The sequence below is a fragment of the Lissotriton helveticus genome, chromosome 10 (assembly GCF_964261635.1).
Source record: "Lissotriton helveticus chromosome 10, aLisHel1.1, whole genome shotgun sequence".
NCBI classification, from domain to species: Eukaryota; Metazoa; Chordata; class Amphibia; order Caudata; family Salamandridae; genus Lissotriton; species Lissotriton helveticus.
The window spans coordinates 504,847,449-504,864,377 of record NC_136071.1 but is presented as its reverse complement, the minus strand read 5'-3'; the positions used below and the strand labels follow the sequence as shown (position 1 = coordinate 504,864,377).

The following is a 16,929-nucleotide window of genomic DNA, read 5'->3' as shown; positions in this document are numbered from 1 at the left end:
TTATTTTACTACGACGGGACGTGCAAATAGGAGAGAGGTAAGTGGGAGTGTGTATTTATTTAAGGGTGTTTGAGTAGTAGTTTTTTTAGATTTAGTGTAGGGCAGGGGGTTGTGTTTTAGGGTTTAGGGTAGTGTTGTAGTGTTTGTGTAGTGTAGGATAGTGTTTGAGGGTTTAGGGTTGTGTAGGGTAGTGTTTAAGTGTAGGGGACAGACTGGTAGTAGGGGTAGGGTCTTGCTGGGGGTAGTGATTTAGGGTTTAGGGTAGTGTTGTAGTGTAGTGTTTTAGGGTTTAGGGTAGTGTAAGGGGGTCATGTAGGGTAGTGTATCAGTGTAGGGGATGGACTGGGGTAGGGGTAGGGTCGTACTGGGGGTAGTGTTATAGGGTTTAGGGTTGTGTAGGGTAGTGTTTAAGTGTAGGGGACCGACTGGTAGTAGGGGTAGGGTCTTGCTGGTGGTAGTGATTTAGGGTTTAGGGTAGTGTTGTAGTGTAGTGTTTTAGGGTTTAGGGTAGTGTAAGGGGGTCATGTAGGGTAGTGTATCAGTGTAGGGGACGGACTGGGGTAGGGGTAGGGTCGTACTGGGGGTAGTGTTATAGGGTTTAGGGTAGTGCTGTAGTGTTTGTGTAGTTTAGGGTATTGTTTTAGGGTTTAGGGTAGTGTCAGGGGTCGTGTAGGGTAGTGTTTCAGTGTAGGGAATGGACTGGGAGTAGGGTTGGGGTCGTGCTGGGGGTAGTGGTATAGGGTTTAGGGTAGGGTTGTAGTGTTTGTGTAGTGTAGGGTAGTGTTTTAGGGTTTAGGGTAGTGTCGGAGGGTTGTGCAGGGTAGTGTTTCAGTATAGGCAGCGGGCTCATAGAAGGGGTAGGTTTGTGATGGGGTAGTGATTTAGGGTTTAGGGTAGTGTTGTAGTGTTTGTGTAGTGTAGTGTTTTAGGGTTTTGGGTAGTGTAAGGGGTGGTGTGGGGTAGTGTATCAGTGTAGGGGACGGACTGGAGCTAGGGGTAGGGTCGAACGGGGGTAGTGTTATAGGGTTTAGGGTAGTGTTGTAGTGTTTATGTAGTGTAGGGTAGTGTTTTAGGGTTTAGGGTGGTGTCAGGGGGTAGTGTAGGGAAGTGTTTGCATGTAGGGGCATGACTGTGGCACAGGCTAGGGTTGTGCTAAAGGTAGTGTTGAAGGGATTAGAGTAGTGTTGAAAAGTTTGTGTAGTGTAGTGTATTTGCACTTTGTATTTTGCGCAGTGCAGGGGTGTTTATTTATTTATTAAAAGTTAGAAAAATAAAGTAAAACCTTTCAAAGTGTTTGGGTGTTGATTAACAGAAAAAAACAATGTGAAAAAAAGATGTTTATTGAATTTAATAACCAACTATTATTATTAAAAATATATTTAAAAATACTCCCCTACCCAAAACCCCTATTTCCCTGTAATCCCGTCACAGGGGTTAGATTACTTTATTTTTAAAAAAAAGAAAATGGTACGCATTTTCGGAGTAGTGGTCTGCGAAGTAATTAACTGCACAAAAAAGCAGTTTCTCATTTTACAAATGCATTTCAGGAGTAATGTTTGCTAATTAAAAATATGCGGAGTAATGGTAGATGCATTGTAAAAACATCGCACTAAAAGCTTGCGAAGTAATGGCATGCTAAGTAGCGTCATATATTCATTGACTCACCTTATTTTGCCATATAATGAAACTGGACCATTTTGTATGGGTTTCTGTATATATATTGTTATTATTGCTTTCTTGTGCTGTTGTTTCACTGGTTTTCACTTGTCACTTTGCGCCGCTCACCTTCTTCACGAGCACAATTGTGCACAAGTTGCATGAGTTACATGATCATTTAATGTAATACAGTGCTATATTTATTGTTTAATATAAACTGCTCTTAGCTATTATTGCACAAATCATCATTGCCTCCCTGCTTCCACTTCTTTCTTACAAATGATATGCATACTCTTGAATAATTGGCTGCAAATATTACCTGTTGAGACATTGTTTTTGTTACACATACTTGTTACCCAGGTCTCAACTGGGTTTATGGGTTACCTCCTACAGCTTGTTCCTGGAACAACTTAGTTAAGACATCTTTAGAGTTGTCAAATGCACAAAACTACTGCCCCTTTTTTAGTGTTCTATGCTTATTGAAAATACTGAATCAGAGACCCATAACCCAGTTGTAGAATTTCTCAGAAAGAAATTCGTTATTGGGCAACAAATAATCTGATTTTCATCCATGCAGAACCTTGGACACTGCCTAACTGTATGCTCAATACAATTTGTGCCAATGGCATTTGATGTCCTTGCTCATGTAACCTTTTGGGCTAGTACTAAAGAGATGATTGGGGGTCAAAATGCTCCTGGCAGGTGACTAGCCTTTTCTCTGCACTAGGAAAGCTGGATTAGAAGCAAGACAGGAAACATTAACTATTCTGATAGTAAATTCTGGGGCACTACAAGAGTTGTCTTTTTCACCGTTTTTATCAAACCACTGCAATATCTCCATATAGACTTTGCAGTTGAGTTTCAAACTGTACTGGTAACACCCACCTGGTGTTCCATATTTCTCAAGATCTGATAGAAGACTGAAGGTGAGTCGATGAAGTGGTCTACAAAATACAGAAAGTGACAGCTCTAGTAAAGGTAAAACTGTTGAAGTAGTGTGGAGGCACTTGGGTGGCTATGAATAAACACATACATTTAATTATTTCAGCATCTAATTTCCATTTTAGGAAGTTGAAGTAACCAAGATGTTTACTGTCAGACAGCGATAAGGGTCACAGTCACAAGTGACGCCATTGGCTCCAAAGTCATACACACATTGTCTTATTGGCCAGAACATCTACAGCCACAGAAAAAAGTTCACATCCTGTAGAGTTCACATCTCATCTGCTTTACATGATGTCCACTGGCTTCCAGCTGTGTCTCATATCAAAATCAAGTTAAAAACGTTAAAACCAAAGAGATGTTCAAGCTAAAGTGCCAAAATCGATGAACCAACGCTTTTGGGTAGTACGGTTCAATTAAGGCACTTAAATCCTCAGCGAACAGCCTAAATTCAGGGTTCGATTGGGATGAAAAATACGTGTGGGCAACCTAAAAAAAGTTTCCCACATTTGTGGATTGCGCCATTTCGCAAAACACTGCTTTAAGTATTATGAAAAGAAGGGGAGGGTTGTCTAAAAGAGGCATGTTTTCTTAACTTCACTGAGATAAACAAAAATGCAAATGCTGCCAGTACACTTTGTGCACGGATTTGTTCACACTGGTTTACCACACCTGAATATAGGAGAAGCCACTTCTGCTCAGGCCCCCTGCCCCTGCTCAATTTGCATACATTAAGGGGATGGCCCAGAGAGAGACTAGAATGACACCTCCGCGCCTTGGCAAAAGGGTGATAACGAGGCCCATCTACCACTGGTAAGGCCACTCAGGCCCCCACTGGGCCCTTGGCGGAATCTGAACAGCACAGACACAGCCCAAATTGGCCTCCATGCTGCCCAGGAAAGCGGCCTACAGCTGCAACTTAGATACCGTCCCATCGTCCTTTGCCCAAGTGCCCACCTTACCAATCCAATGTAACCTTAATTTCACCCAAATGTGTTGGGAGGGTGGCTGATGGCAAAGCCTTACCAACAATTGCTTGTATCTTGTTGAATGCTAATTCAGGAAATGTTGAATTACTCCTGTCTGTCAAGAAGGGCCTTAAAACTTTGTTTCAACTCAGACCTCTCTCTCCTGTCTAAAGTTAGACACCATGTATATGATTTCAGCCTTACATAAATGTACTATCAAATCAGCACTTTACCCACCACTTTATGTATTAACTTTTAACATCTTCAATGTTCTGCCTATCACTGTGTGTCGTGGAATTCTGTAAATATTTGTAGGCATAATCTGAGGTGAGTACAGATATTTTTAGGTAGACTCTCTAATATACCCTTACTTTACATTATTCCCTCTGTAATATGCTACTTCAATAAATATATTATAAACTTGTCAATAAAATATGTTATAAAACAACTTTCATTTTAACCATTTCAACATACCTGCAGAGGGGACTGTGCAGCCTCTCGATGGTTCTGAGGAGGTGGAAGTCCTACCATGTAGTCCAGGCATGTCTTCTAGGTGTATCTTTGAGTCTAAGTGGGATACTCTGCCCAAGACTGGTGACTGAGGGATGCTGGGCAGAGTATGTGACTTTCCTAAAACAGGTCGTTGTAACTTCCTATCCAATGACCTGAAAAACAAGAAAGGGGGGGTACTATTAAAATTAAAAACGTCATCAGGAAGATATCAGTAAGTGGATGACTTTCAAAACTTTGGACACATTATATTCACTACTAAACATGAGGGTTGCAAGAGAACTCGACTTTAAAAACTGTTCTCTGTCGTAAAGTCAGACACCCAAAAATCTTTGACAAGATTTACTAATCCAATCCAATCCAAAAATTCTTTATTTCGGCCGTTAGAGACCATAAAAGATTCATTAAAAACATTAAAACATTTAAAAGACATCCACATACAATAAAAACATGAGATGGTACGTTCCATAGGTAGTTCATTTCCCTGAAGAGTCTAGACATGAGTACAATTTCATTACAATTCATATCAGTGTTCAGTCTTTTGGTATTTTCCCCCTTATCTGCCACATGGCCATTATAAACTTGGCAACTGCAAAGACAATGTGGGGCAGGGTACTTGTCTTCAGTATTCTGTATGAGTGTAAGTAATTTCTTATGCCCAAGTTCCTACACAAAGGCACTAGCCAGTATTTCCTCGGTCTAGTGTAGACCGGACAAAAGAACAGAACGTGAATTTCTTCTTCATCATGGTTATTGCACCCAGGACAGGTTTTTTCATCCCGCGTTGTCCATTTGCAAGTAAAAGTTTTCAGGGGCAGGGTGCCTAGCCTCCATTGGATGAACAGTTTCCTTGCTAAAATGGGAAATATGATGTCCATGAAACCTTCAAAATGATAAGAATTTTTGGAATCCAGGAATTGTTCGGTCAGGGTGCCGTTGTTGGGTGCACACACCAGAGAGACTAGACTTTTCTCCTTGAATATTTCCACCAACCTTTTACGAGGGACCCTTTGACAGCCTCTTTCAGGGTCCTCCCATAACTCAGGGAGTCCCAGACGATGTAGTTCTCTCTTAATACAGGTCAACTACGGTATTCTGTCACGCTGGTTGAGCTTCATAACATGCTTAAGGTCTTCCCTGTAGTGTGCAAGTTCACCAGTGGACCAGAGCCTGTGCCAAAACCTCAGGGGTTTTAGTTCCAATTCGTCCCCTATTATGGGGAGCCCCAGATCTAGTCTTAGTGGTAGCAAGGGTGTGCCTTGGGGGAGAAGCAGAAGGCGTCTGAGGAAGTTATTTTCTACTCTGACTAATTCTGCCCCAGCTTTGTGGCCCCACAGCTCACTACCATATAATGCGGCCGCTTTTGCTTGGGTTTTATACATCTCCACGGCTGGACTAATGGGTTTAAAGGTTGATGTATTTGCGACCTTCAGGATTGCGCCCGATAATTGGGACAATTTCAACCGGGATGTAGCTATCTGAGGGCCCCATGATAATTTCTCGTGCAGAGTTACCCCCAGATACTGAAACGTTTTTACCCTTTCCAGCCTTGCAGAGCCCAGTGTTGGATTAGGCCTAGTTGTAAAAGAGGGATTAAATATCATGAATTTGGTTTTTTCTGTATTGATCTCCAGACCATTTTGCCTGCAGAAAACGCCAAACCCATCTAATATCCGTTGAATCCCCGTCGGGGATTTGGAAAGCAGGAGGGTATCGTCGGCAAACATAATAGCCGGTACCCTCCTGCCTGCCAACAGGGGTGCGTCATTGTCCCTGAGGTTGTCAAGTTGGAATATGACACTGTTAACAAAGAGGCAAAACAGGGTCGGCGCAAGAACGCAACCCTGTCTTACCCCTCTGAGAACTGGGAACCTAGAGGACAGCGCTCCATCCCTCCCACACCTAACCTGGGCAAAATTGCCTTCATGGAGCCTTATTATAGCATGCAGTATGTGAGAAGGAACACCCAGCTCTTTTAGGACCTCCCATAGTTTCTTGCGGGGAACCAAGTTGAATGCGGACCTCAGGTCCACGAACACCATGTACAGACTCCCCCCCTCGATCCTCACTGTTTTCCATTAGAGGAGAACGAGGCGGAAAATCTGATCCACGGTGGACGTGTTTTTCCTGAAGCCCGCCTGGAGGGGACTAAGAATCTCGTTATCCTCCATCCACTCTATAAGGTGGTCGAGGAGAAGGCGAGAAAATAGTTTTTGGGGTACGTCTATAAGGCTGATCGGCCTGTAGTTGGCTGGGAGCAGAGGAGAGCCCTTTTTGAAAATTGGTACTATCTCTGCCCCCAGCCAAGTGCAGGGGATCTCCATGCCTCCCAGGATGGAATTAAAAAGAATGAGGAGGTACGGGCCCCAGATCTCTGGATGGTATCTAAACAGATCGCCAGGCAATCTGTCGAGTCCCGGGGCCTTCCCCATTGCCAGTCTCTCTATGGCTCTAACTACCTCACCCAATGTAAATTCTAGTCCATCTACGGGGTCAGATATAACATCAAGGGCCGCCTCATTAGCAAATTCAGGAGTATCTTGGTACAATTTGCTGAAGTGGGCTTCCCAAACTGCAGCAGCGATGTTTGGCTCCACTGCTGTTTTTGGTTCTCCTGAGCCAGTGTTAACCAGAGACCAAAATTTTCTAGAGTCCCTCGTTTCTAGTGCTAGGGAAAGGTCCTGCCATCTATTCCAGTCCCATTCTGATTTTGCTTGTGCCAGAGCTTCCTTGTATTTGCGCCTAAGTTCAGCAACCTTGTCTTTATTAGTACCTGCTTTTATTGTGGAGATCAGCTTGGTCTTGATCTTTTTGCAGGTGGAGTTATACCAGGCTGAGGTACGAGTCTTTGTCTTCCTTGGGACCACCACTGGGTAAAAAACCTCTCCTAAAATTCCCACTAAATCTGTGTGGATTTGGGCTATTTTCTCATTAAAATCTGTGGCTCTGGGTTGATTGATCAGTCCATCTATTTCATCTAGCTTAGGGAGTGCTAATTCATAGATTTTAATTATGCTCTCTTCTGAATTTACAAATTTCCCCCATCTTACCCTGCGTCTGTTGGAGCTAAGAACCAAATTCCCTAGATCTTCATTGAGGTCACTAGATGGCAGCACTGCAGCAGGGACGGGGTAAGCCATATCTAGACAGAGGGCATTATGGTCACTGTCTGTTCTTTCTACAATCCTAAAATCCTGGACCTTTGACCACAAGCCTGTATCCACAAAAATGTAGTCCAGGCGTGATTTGTGGTTCTTCCTGTTAAAGGTGCACATTGAGGGGGTATCAGATGGGGTGCGCCCGTTACAAGCCCTCAGAGCAAAATTCAAAGTCAGGGACATGATCTGCACTGCTAAAGGGGACCATGATTTAGGATGAGGGGATTGGCATGGGGGGATCCCCCAATGGTCATCTTCAGCAGTTAGGGCACCCTCCTTCAGACCTTCAAGGGGCTTGAAATGACAATTAAAGTCTCCACCCATCAATATCTTACAGTCAGTGGGAAGTTGACCCAAAAATAGTGAGAGATCGTCCAAAGTGGGTGATTCCATGGACGCACTGACTGGGCGTGAGTACACATTAACAATTGCCAGATTTAAGGCATTGGGCCATTTAAGGAGGACACATTGTATGTCCTCCGAATAAGTGGGTACTATCTCCGCATTACAGCCAATATGACTGGCCACCCAGACAGCTAGTCCACCCGAAGGCCTCCCATTGCCATTCTACTTAGCGTTGATGTAGAAGGTTGCATAACCTGCTCTAGGGAAGTGTTCCCTGGCCCCAGTCTCCTGGAAGAGACAGATGTCGCTGCTGCCTACCAAGGAAGCCCAGTCATTTGTGTCTAGTTTGTTAGCAATACCTGCCAAGTTCCAGGAGAGGACCTTCATGGTTCCTACGGGGGTCTTAGGTACCATCCCCATGGTTATCACAGCACCGGTACCTAGTAGTGGTGGTTCAGACCTATTCGGTAGGATTCCCTGGTCATCAGGAGCTTCAGATATTAGATTTGGACCAGGTGAACACGGGGATAAGTTAACTAGTTGGCCCCGGGAACTGCCCGTGGCTATGTTCTCCAAAGGAGATGCGTCAGGGTCTTCAGTGGTGAGATCAATTACCTCTCTACCTGTCCCCACCCCAGCGGTTTCAGGTGCTACACCTTGAGTATCCCCAATAGAGGCGCCCTTCTTGAGTCAATCGACCAGATCAAGGCAACTGTATCTGTTGGAGTGAACATAATTGCCATGGAGAGGGGTGTCATAACGAGTAGGCCTATACCTTGACCGTCAACAGCAAATCCCACCCTGGTCCAGCCGTCGTCCCTCCCCATAGTCACATCTCGCGCATTGGGGTAGAAGAACGACAGGGGGACCAGTTCTATGGAATTCTGTCTCCCCAGCCAATTGCAGATGTACGTAGCAACCTGAGAACTCCCAAAACTTATGATTATACAATCTCCCCCCTTTTTCTTGACTGTATACCCAAGCCATGGGACCCTTCTAACCATCAGTACTTCTCCTCTAAGGTTAGGTGGTAGGGGCCTTTGAACGTTTAGCCAGCTGATAACTTTGTTACGTAGGGAATCATAAGATTCCACCACATTGCTGGAGAGCTCAGGAACCCCCATCAAAATTACAGTATAAGCCGCCGCCTCGGGAGGCAAGTTGACTGCTTTTCGCCGGTTAAAGGTGTTACCTAGCCGATTGGGGCAGTCAGCCATTACGTTAGGCGGTCTCTCCTGTCCCAGTGAGCTAGCCGGAGTAGGTAACTTCAACCTCCTGACAGGTGGGACCGGGGGCAGGTAGTGGTGGAGTGATTGTGGGGGCATTCTCCGTGGAAACAGTTGTTGGCAGAATTGGAACCACAGTAATAGAAGCACTGGGCGGGAGAGAAATCCCATTGTTAGTCCCATTTACTCCATTTGTACTTAGTCGCAACCCTTGCTGATCAACCCCATTTCCACCTGATCTTTCTAGTGCTAAAAGTCTAGCCTCAATACAGTCCAATTTTAGGGATAGGGGATCCAACAAACTTTTAATGATGTCAGTAAGTGAGGAAATGATATGCTCTGAAGTGTCTGGAAGTCCCCCTCCAAAGATAAATGGGCCAGTGTGATGGGGTATTGGGTTAGTGGCGTGGACTACGGGACTTGCCATTTCAGAGAAAGGGGTTCCAGAAACGTCAGTGCTGTCATCTGCGATATTTGAGGTGGAATCTATTTTAGCCCTTTTGGCAATTTTAGACTTCCGCGATCTTTTCCTTTTCGGGACAGCACCCTCTCTGAGACCCATATAATCCGTTTCAGTAGGACCATTCCCCAGGTCCCTAGGTGGAACAGTCCGTAGTGTAGGGGAAGATGCCACCCTATCAGTAGTGTGGACAGAGTCTTGATCCCTAACTGAGTTGGACGGAGTCCTCAGCTGCTGCAGAACTGACTCTATAGTTTGGTTGATGCTATCCATAAGTGATAAGTGAGTAACATCCAGCAGTTGTGACAATCTACCATTAGAGGAAGACCCTGGGGAAGCCAGGTGCGAACATTCAATCCTTCCGCTATTTGTTTTTCTAAGACTATGAGCCCCTTATTTACCACGGTATTAGCCTTAGCAAAGAAATTATCCAGAGTACCTGTGACCATGGTAACCGCCTTGCTTCTTGTTTCCCTCGTTGCCATTTGTTCGAGCAGAACTTCAGGATAGCCAGGCAAGAATATGGGAATCAGTTGTTGTGGAAGGCGGAAATTAGGGGGATGGCCCGGTCCAGTCCCTCCCGTCCACTAACGGCCTCAAACGGCCCGCCCTTTGCCCGGGCTTAGCCCCGAGCTTGGACCCGCGCGCATCCCGCGTGCGCGTAGCAGTTCTTCCAGTTAAACGGTGAGAGACTGGGAGGGGGTGGGGCGAATGGGGGGAGCGAGAAGAGAACCCAGGTGCGGCCGATGAGCTGGAACTTGGCCCCCTGGTCCTCGCAGTCCCGCTACACGCCCGTGCGATGTCCTTACACCTTGGTCCCAAAGTCAATCTTAAAACCGGCAATCTCCCAGGGCTTGTGAAAGGGAAACAGTGTCTCTAGCCTCGAGCGGAACTAATCATTTTAATGGTCGCCAAAGCTTCGATTATAGATTTGCGACTGACATATTTTTTTTCTCATATACCAATTCCATTAGTGGAGTAGGAAAAGTTTTTCCGATTCCTAAAATTGGATTTTGAAGAGACACCATTTCGGTATCTGTAAATTACGTGCTTTAGATGTCTCTTCCAAATACTAAATCAGTATCCCATTTATCAATAGTTTGACTAAAACCTAGCCACAAAACATTGGAAATTTAACTAATACCTCATAGGAGGTGGAAACCCATTTTCAGAAGGGGAACTTGAAAAAAAAAATTGTTTTAGAGTCTTAAACGAATTTTGTGTTTTTTGTTCTTTTTTTTAACACAGCTTTATTTCCTTAAAGGAAAATGGGCAACATAGTTATAAAAGAAAAAAAGATTACTTACCTGAAAATCAGTTACACACATGGTGGCCTTGCCGACCTGTGCAGGCCACCATCAGTATCCTTGTAGCCAATCGGATTGAGTGCCAATTTGCAACCTGCCTAAAGGATAATAATTCGATAGGCCGGATTGCGACCAATTCTGTTTTTTACAAACCGACCTACTAATACATTGGTCGCAAAAATACTGGTCACAAATTGGGACCGGTATGTTGAGAGTAGCAAAATAGGACAAATGGCCCCGTATCTCAAAGAAACAGAAAAATCAAAGCATAAGAGAGAGAGGGGCATGGGATGTCCTTCACCCGACACAATAACCCAGCAGGATGATAATGACTCAAATTCCTGGGGCGGTTGTTTCTCCACGCAGAGATACTGTGCAGAGAGATGAAAGGGGAAAGAAGCCCGTAGCCCTTAATTGTGGAGAATTATATATGGCGGGCCAGAAGGAACAGCAATGCCCTCGGATGCTCTTTCTCCCATGCAGCGATACACCGAGATAAAGGGATAAACACGGCAATTTCCATTTCCCATGCTGTGAGCCGCTGAGGAAAAACGGATACAGCCCATTCAATATGTTCTGTATTTCGGATGCAGTCAGACAGACGAGATGGAAATGCCTGGGGATGTTATTAGTTGCACAGCGAGCAGCAGGCAGAGCAGCTACGAAAGGCCCGCTTGGGTACCACACATGGCAGAGGCAGACGAGGCGCGGGGCCTTGCGAACCACCAGCAGGGGGAGCAGGGCACCTCTTGCGGCGAACAGATGTTGCCCCGATAGTTAATGTATCTGAGCACCGCATATGCCAGGGAAACAGATCAGAAGATGTTTTGACTGGTTGAGTTATCAGTTCCGACAATCTCGCGGCCTCGCGTTACATTAACCCTCGACACACCACGAGCTTCTCCGTGCTGAGCGCTGAATCCATCGCCTCATGGTGCAGCTGTCTCCTTACTTTACGACCTACAGATGCATGCGCAGTATCATCATAATAAGTCCAGAGGTAGAAGGAAGGAAGCACGAGTTCAGAGTAAGGGGTCAAAGTGCATCGTAAATGTGCACCCATAAAATTACACCAGGGCACACACAGGCGCAGATTTACGATGTTTCCCGATGTACAAAACTCATTAGTAGTACGTCTCGAGAACTGCGTCATTGAGTCATGTAATTTCCTTTAAATGTTGACTCATTGTTGCTATGTCTACCGGGTCGCAATTATACACTGCGAAAAGGCAGCCTTGCCAAGCAACTAGACATTTATTTTCTTTCTTTGTTACTTTTTCTCCAAGGTGAAACAATTTTGATGGGTCAAGAAATCCCTTCCCTCACACCCCTACGATGCTTGGGGCTGTTACATTGCCTTCCCATGTTGGAAAAGGATTTACTCCAGGGCTTTGCTGGAGTAAATCCCCGGTCTTTCCCATGGTAGACACAGTAGGAAATTACTTCAATGGGAAGCAAAGGGGGGAATGGAAAGCAGAAATAGACAATGGAGCACTGGTGTCTATTAGAAATGGGAGTCTCCAGTTGGAAGTGGCTTGCACACTGTCTTTGGAGGTACCCTTGTCCTAGTCAGGGTAAGGGGATTACACAGCTGAAATACCCCCTGCTCATCCCCTTGGTAGATTTGTATGAGCAGTCAGGCTTATCTTAGAGGCAATGTGTAAAGCATTTGTACAAAACACACACAGTAACACAGGGAAAACACTACAAATGGACACCACAACAGTTTAGAAAAATAACCACTCTTTATCTTACTAAAACAAGACAAAAATGACAAAAACACAACATACACAAAGTAAAGGTATCACTTTTAAAAGTTTCAAAACAGTTCAGTCCATAGGAAACTACGGATGAGTCACTTTTATGACAAAGTAGCTGGGATGTGTCAAAATCAGACATGAAAGCAGGCACAGGGGAAAGGAGGCACTAGAAAACAAAGCGATGCGTCGTTTCCTTATTCGCAGGGCAGGTGATGTGTTGATTCCATACTGCTAGAGGAATTGATGAGTCAAATCCTTGCTGCGGTGCATAGGAGGTGATGCGCCAATTCCTTGCTGGCAGGGGATGTGATGTGTCAATTCCTTAATTGAGGGGAGGTGATGCGTCGAACTCTGGACATGCAGCCTTGGTTCTCTGCTGCTGGCAACGTCGATGAAGAACTTGGCCTACAGGGATGATGCATTCAAAATCCAGGCGTGCTAGGTTGATGTGGGGGAACAGGTGCTGCGTCAATTTCCCAGCCGTGAAGCAGGTGATGTGTCGGAGTAGGAGTAAGTGCCACGGATGGAGGTGACACGGTGCTCCGGACTCTGATTGCAGTGGTCTTTCAGCTTCATGGCAGGTGCTGCGACGATTCTTCGGACTCACTGCGTCAATGTGTTGGGTATTTCGCTCACACTGTGAAACTGCATAGGAAAAACAGGTGCTGAGAATCGGTGCGTGGATCTTCTTGGTTTCATAGCAGCAAAACAACCTCCAAGGGGAAAAAACCTTTACAACGCAACTTTTACAATGCACTACCATTACAACGAAACTTTTACAATGCAACATCCATTACAATGCATGCCATTACAACGCAACCTTTACAACGCATGACACTACAACGCATACCACTACAACGCATGTCATTACAACGCAGTCATTACAACGCATAACATTACAACGCATAACATTACCATCCAACACTTACCCTACTGTTGCACCCCCTGGAGTTAAAATAGTAATTTTTACCCCTACACTATCCAACACTTACCCTACTGTTGCACCCCCTGGAGTTAGAATAGTAATTTCTACCCCTACACTATCCAACACTTACCCTACTGTTGCACCCCCTGGAGTTAGAATAGTAATTTCTACCCCTACACTATCCAATACTTACCAAACATGCAATGTAATGTTATGCGTTGTAATGGTATGCGTTGTAAAGGTATTATGCGTTGTAATGGAATGCGTTGTGAATGTAGTTTTTAAAATTTCGTTGTAATGGCATGCATTGTAATGGAATGTGTTGTAATGGATGTTGCGTTGTAAAAAATGCGTTGTAAAGGTATGCGTTGTAAAAGTGTGCATTGTAACGTCATACAACCCCTCCAAGTACCCAGAACTGGAAATGGCACCACTTGGCAGGCCAGAACTCCTAGCAGAGGAGTTATGGGGCTGCAGATGAAGTCTTTGATGGCCCTGAGACTTCTTCACAGGAGGCAAGCACACACAAGCCCTTGGAGAACCTTGGAAGCACGCTGTAGAAAGCAAAGTCCAGCCCTTTCACTCACAGGATGGAAGCTGCAAGCAGCAGGCCAACTCAACAAAGCAACACGCAGAGTGGCAGTTCCCCATCTGAAACATCCAGCTCTTCTTCCTGACAGACTGTCCTCTTAGCCCAGAAGTGTTCTGAAGTTAGGGTGTCACAGCTCCAGTAGTTATACCAGCTTCTGCCTTTGAAGTAGGCACTAATCAAAGGAAAATCTTTGTAGTGCAAAAGACCTGCCTTTGCCTGACCTGGCTCCACACACACTACAGGAGGTGGACAGCTTTGTGTGAGGACAGGCACATCCATATTAAGGTGTCAGTGACAACTCCTCCCACCACTCTAGCCCAGGAATCCCATTGGCCTGGTGCTGAGCCATCAGGATATGCAGGGCAAACCTCAGCTCCCTTTGTGTGACTGTCTAGAGTGAATGCACAAACAGCCCAAATATCACCCTCACTCAGACGTGTTTTCTACATGTAGGCAGCGGATCAGGAAGGTAACGCGAGAAAATGCCCACTTTCTAAAACTGGCATTTTCAAACACGAAATTTAAAAACCAACTTCGCTAAAAGATGGATTTTCAAAATGTGAGTTCAGAGACCTCAAACTCCAATTTTCTATCCGTTCTCAAGCATAAGTTACACTTGTAAGATGTTAAATGGAAGCTACAATGATAACCTATGGGAGAGATGGTCCTTGCAATAGTCAAAAACGAAGTTAGCAGTACTTCACTATCAGGACATGTAAAACACACCAGTATATGTTCTACCTTTCAAATACACTGCACCCTGCCCATGGGGCTACCTTGGGCCTACCTTAGGGGTGACGTATATGTAGTAAAAGGGAATGTTTGGGCCTGGTAAGTGGGTGTACTTGCCAGGTCGACATGGCAGTTTAAAACTGCACTCCCATACACTGTAGTGGCAGTTCTGGTGCAGGCTTGCAAGAGACTCATGTGGATGGCACAATCTGTGCCTTAGGTCCCATAGTAGCATTTGATTTAGAGGCCCTGGGCACATCGGGTGCACTTTACTAGGGACTTACTAGTAAACCAAATGTGGCAATCAGGGATAAACCAATCACAATTACCATTTACACAGGGAGCACTTGCACTTAGCACTGATCAACAGTGTCCATAGTTAAAAAAAATTAGCAACAATAGGTTAGGAAGAATAGGAGGAAGAAGGCAAAAAGTTTGGGGATAAACCTGAAAAAAGGGCCATGTCCAACAGTGTGGTAGATATTAAGAAATAGAGATGGGAGCAGAAAGCAAGTTAAGGGAACAAGTAGACATGGTGAAACATAGGAAAGAGAAACAAGAAAATACGAAGAAAATGAAGCAGGGAAAGTAGTGTTACAAAAATGAGTTAGATGAGTTCAAATGGTTAAAACGTTAGCAATATCCGGACTATTAGTCTGCAGTTCAAGTACAGTTTGAGGGCCATAATTTAAAGCTGAATTTGGGTTGATTAGTGAATTGTTTTTCTAGTGTCTAATTTGTGTCTGCAGAGTGAGTATGCGTACCTGAAGTCTCTGACTGGCTGGCCACTGGAGAAAAGTTTCTCCTGCAGCCACCATTACATGGTGTTGGTATGGTCTCTAGGTCCTTCAGAAAAATAAAAAAGGACACACATGTGGCAAGATGGGCACACTTTAACTCCCAGACCTACTAGCGCGGGGACACACTGTTAGTGTAACCAGGCGCTTTAGAAATTCAGTTTACTTACTTACTTACTTAGGGCACACTGAAGCTCAACATAAAAATAGGTTGCACATATTGAGTGGTGTGTGGACTCTTCACATAGTTGGTGAATCCCGAAAGGTACACTCTGCCGGTCGATTACAATCAGTCTTGGGTTTTAGATTTTAAAACTGCAACTTCCTTTTCACCGTGTTTTTTAGGTTTAAATATGTTTTATTAGAACCAAGTGTCAGGCATTACATAGAGATTAAATCACATCTTTATGCAGTTATATTGGACCACTCGATCAACTTTTAGATTAACTCCCCTCCCCCCTTTCGGGTATCTAAACAAAAATCAAATAGCCATAACAAAAAGGAAAAAAAAGGTCTGGGTTAGTAAGGTAACTCACTGTCTGCCCCTCATCTGGTTCACTCTGTCTGTATCGTAAGGCGGAGCAGCCGCAGATTCCTAGGACAGGTGAGTTCTGTGAATTCTTGTGAGAGGAGACAGCAGATCGGCTTCCACAGCTCCTGGTATGCATTGCCACGTTGTGCCAAAGTCAATGAGAGTCACTCCATTCCCAAAATATGCCACAACCTATGCAACCAATTTAATCTTGTCGGAGAACTATCTGTTCCCCATGCAGCCAATACAGATTGATGTGCTGCACCCAGTGCCAAAGCTATGTGCCTACCTCGTCTAGAACCCAGTGGGAAGGTAAGCGGGTTAGGAGTTAGGGAGACCAAACACTATGTAAGAGGGAAACCTAGGTAACTGAGTATCAAAGTGTGTGTTGATGTCAAGCAATAACTTCTCCCAAAAATGTTTCAGCCTGGAGCACTCCCAGATTATGTGTAGCAGTATTACCCGGGAAGCACAACCCTTCTAGCACCTATTGCTTAATTCTGGGTTCATCCGGTGTAGTCTTTCAGGAGTCAGGTACCAGTATGAAACTATTTTTGTCACTTGTCTCTATACTAGCAGTGTTTGATGCAGTGTATTGTGCTCGGTAGAAGATATCTAGCCATTCTTTTATGGCTAACTGTCTACCCTCCTCACACTCCCACCGGAGCTGCGAGGGTGATCTCAGAGCAGCCTCCCCTTCCCGTAGTTACCCATATAGTTCTGTGATTAGTCCCCTGTCTGTATCTTTGCCTAGCAGCCAATTCTCAAAATGGGTTAGCAGGCGCCTCTTTCACCAGGGGTTGCATCAGCCAGTGTCTTAACTGGGTGTACCGGTATCGCTCCCCTTCAGGAATTGCTTATACTACCCATATGTAATCAAAGGGTAGGGGGCCTTCCTCATCAAAGAAGTGACCCACTGAACAACACTCCAGCCTCTGCCAGACCTTGAACAAACTAACGTCCATGCCTGAGGTTAAATCCCCATTCCCAACCACAGGAGTTAGGGGTAAGGGAAAGAT

General features: G+C 44.9%; 1 protein-coding gene across 1 annotated transcript in view; it reads right to left on the bottom strand.

Annotated features, from left to right (window-relative positions):
• The window catches only part of LOC144784313 (ankyrin repeat and fibronectin type-III domain-containing protein 1-like), a 2,450,348-nt gene that overhangs the window by 1,727,554 nt on the left and 705,865 nt on the right, over positions 1-16,929 (bottom strand). The window contains exon 3 of the mRNA XM_078663012.1: positions 4,041-4,231. Coding sequence (XP_078519138.1) covers positions 4,041-4,231 — 191 coding nt within the window. The remainder of the gene's footprint in view (positions 1-4,040; positions 4,232-16,929) is intronic.